The 3638-nt window shown below is 34.4% G+C and overlaps 1 protein-coding gene across 1 annotated transcript in view; it reads left to right on the top strand.

The window, feature by feature from the left end:
- The window catches only part of RIC1 (RAB6A GEF complex partner 1), a 50948-nt gene that overhangs the window by 13837 nt on the left and 33473 nt on the right, over positions 1-3638 (top strand). Inside the window, exon 3 of the mRNA XM_009333548.1 lies at positions 2631-2707. Within this exon, the coding sequence (XP_009331823.1) occupies positions 2631-2707 (77 nt within the window). The remainder of the gene's footprint in view (positions 1-2630; positions 2708-3638) is intronic.

Raw genomic sequence — 3638 nt, 5'->3', positions numbered from 1 at the left:
GGTAAAACTGTGAACTTCTTTCCAAGAGAATAAACATTTTCTACCTGCTTTGTGACTTCTTCTTAAGAAGAAAACTGATGAGTACAAATGAAGGAGCAATAGCAAAACAAGTTATTAATTAAAAAAGAATAGTTTGTACTACTAGTTTTGTTGAACTGAATTAAATTCAGTTAATTACTGAAGTTCTGTGCAATAGCTAAAAATACTAGTTTGAAAGCTGAGTTAAGGTGATTTAGTTTCTCACCTGTTACTACCTGTGCTCTTGAGTTTCTTGATTGTAGTAGTTTTATGTAGTAATAAAATTATGTTGTACTTTGTTTTTAAGAAGGTGAACAAAAGACTTAGTTTGTACTTATTAGCCAAGTGGTACATTCACTTTTTAAAAATTTTTTTTAATGACATAATGATAGGGAGCATAGTCTGGATTTAATGTCTACCAGAGCAGTGATATACAGTGTTTTTTGTTTCTGACCGCCAGAGTGTTCAGAACATCTCAATGAAAATAAATCACTTTGCAGCATATGCTTTGAGGTAATTATTATTTGTACTGAAGGCAAATTTTGGCCTAGCATATAAGGCTTTATAAAATACCTCAAGCAGCTTTAATGGTATGCAGTTAAACAAACTTAAGCAGTTCTTACATTGTCATCATCCCCTAGCAATTCTAACTTCTTTTACTACTAGTATCTTCTATTGCTAAACTGTTGGCACATTTTCTGAACTGATCTTTTTTCCCTGATATTTTGTAGCTTCTTCTCTCATATTGCTGCATTTGTAATTTTTCCAGTGTTACTGGGAAATATTTTGTTTCTTGTCTAGATTAGTACATACACACAAGGTAGCTAATTCTAATAAACAAACTTGTGAATTCGTTCAAGATGCTTCAATATAGAGACATATACAAGGCAGTTTAGTCCTTCCCCTGCTACAGGCAGTCCTATGATATAGACTGCTCTTCAGCATGTATTCCCATAGCTAAGGCAGAGCTTTATTAAACGTCGTAGCATATGAGAAACCATGTAGTGAAATCCCTTGCAAGGTACTGTATGTTTATACTTTTGACTGTCAGAGATGGGAATGATCAGGGAATGGATGACAGTGATAGTTACTTTAGTAAGCTTCATTGCAGCTTACTGTAGGCATTTCTAAAGCAATGTATAAACCTATGTGAATGAATATGATCAGTCTGCAGGAAGTGTCTGGTTGAATGCTTCTGCATTTCATCCAGCTCTTCATGGAATTTGAGGTTCTATTTAGAAATGAACCTGTAACAATAGCAACTTGGTGCTTTGAATAGCGTTCAGTAAGGCCCTTTGTACCATAATATCAGTATAAAGATACTTCACAGTATTGTTTTACTTTTCCTTCCAGGATAAGATAACTTACAGGTTAAATATTTAATGATGTAATGGAAGGAACCTGTAAAGATGTCAGAAGTGAGCACATTTCTTTACCACATAATACCTGAACATGATATTACTGCACATAGAAAAGCTTCCATTTATTTTCAGCCTGTCTCAAGCTCACCATTATGGTTCGGATTTTATTCTTGCATGAGAAAATTATTCTCATTCGAAGCGAGTATCTGTGTTTCTTGGACGTTGAAGCCGAAACAGGAATTTCTTTCCTGATAAAGCAAAATGTTTGACTGGGCAAAAACATGGCATCTGTGAACAGGTAAACTAAGCTAACAAGAGTGTTACTTTTTCCTTTGTTCAAAGAAAAGGAAACCAACCTTGCAAAGCAACTTGAAACCATTCATTTCAGTGCTTTGTGTCTCCAGTAACAGTGCTTTGGGTACATGCCCAGCCCATATTAAAATGATTGGAGGAAAACACTGTTTAACCAAAACGCATTTGCCGATTTGCCTGAAGGATAAATTTGTGCTTTAAACAAATCATACTTCTTTGAACAATTAATGTTATTGGTCATCTGCCTCTCCTGTGCTTACTGGATCAGCTTCTAGTCATGACTGGAACATCTGATAACTAAATGATTTATATTTGTTCTCTGAATAGCGTTATAGTTTGAAGTCAGTCTTCCAGAATGACAGAATATGACTTGGGATTGAAGTATAGTAGAATTTTTTTCAGACACCGGAAGATTTTGAAAAGGTGTTGTGGTATCTAAAGATACTGCATTGACATGAGGATTTTCCTAAAACTACCTGGATGACCAACATTGAGAGGCAGTGCCTGGCTTCTTTGCACTCTGTAGTATCTATATGTAGTCAAACACCTGGAGGTCTTGTTCTGAAGGCTTGCTACCTTCTGCTGCATGCTTTCTGCATTTATTCTCTTCATTGGTGGGAATTAGGTGCCCAAGTTCTAAATATCTGATGTAGCTGTCTGGTTTTATGTATTTATATGAATCGGAGGAAAATTTCTGCTGGACACATACATCAACAGTGGTGTTTTTCCATTTTTCTACCTACTGAGTGATCTATTCAGTGGGCTTTAAGGGCTAGTATGGATTTTACCTAGAGTGAATTTCAATGCACAGGTTTTTAGTATACTGAAACTTGATAAGAGTGTATATTTGTGTTCAATATATGAGACACATGTAGAAATCAAGAGTCTTTACTCATGCAGGTAGACCAGATATATACCTTATCAGTGTTTCTCTTTCAGACTGCAAATGGATACATCTTATTTTTTGAAATCCCATCAGCAAGAGACAAGTATCTTTATGAGCCAATGTATCCCAAGTAAGTATTTTAAACTTTCTTTGCATCCCCACAGTGTGAAAAAATATGACTAGACAAGTCCTAAGCAGATTTTATGATAAAAAATATTTCCTTCTAAAGTATGTTTTAAATCTCGATGAGTGTATGAAGCATCATTCTTATGACTTAGTCAGTTCAGAGAAGTTGGTCTAAATGGTTTGCTGTGCGCTGGTAAGATTCCTTAGGTCCATCTTATAAGCTCTCAAAATCCTAAATAGCAGGCTTAAAATTGCTAATTCTATAATTTGAGGTAGTCTGTTGAATTCATGATCTGTAACAAGCTTTAATAATTCCTTTTGAGTAACTCATTTGAATAAGTCATGTTTTTTAGGAACTATTAAGGTGCAATTTTTTAACAGATTCCTCTCCACCCCCAACTTTGTAATAACCTAGAGATTTTTGAAACAAATGGGAAATAAATTCTCAATATTTTGGAAAGAATATGAATAATTTTTAGTAAGAATACACAAGTATTTTAGCCGCAGTGTGTTATGTTGTCATTATTGTCTTATTTTCCTTATTGTGAATGACAGAATACATTTTGTCTGTTAAAATGTGACTGTATGTTGGATGTATTTGTGGTTGACTTAGTTGACTTTGGATTTGGCAAAATTGGGTAATATTTAGGACAAATCAAAACCTCAAGGGGTGTATTTGTGTGTCTCTGTGTGTGTGTTTAGATAGGCAGAATCTGTAGTCACTGATTGGATCAAATTTGTCCACAGGAATAATAAAACACTCCTGATTTCTCATTGGCTAGAAACTGCTTTTTTTTATATATCTCTATATATACCTTCATCATTATGATAATGCTAGTCAACTTAATTTTAAGTTTTTTTCATATTCATAAAACAAGTTAAAAGTTGATCGGTGGGTGTCTCCAAATGGACATCTATGAGGAGTATTGGCTAAC

Source organism: Pygoscelis adeliae, unplaced genomic scaffold (assembly GCF_000699105.1).
Source record: "Pygoscelis adeliae isolate BGI_AS28 unplaced genomic scaffold, ASM69910v1 Scaffold501, whole genome shotgun sequence".
NCBI lineage: Eukaryota > Metazoa > Chordata > Aves > Sphenisciformes > Spheniscidae > Pygoscelis > Pygoscelis adeliae.
This window is presented reverse-complemented; position numbering and strand designations above follow the sequence as displayed.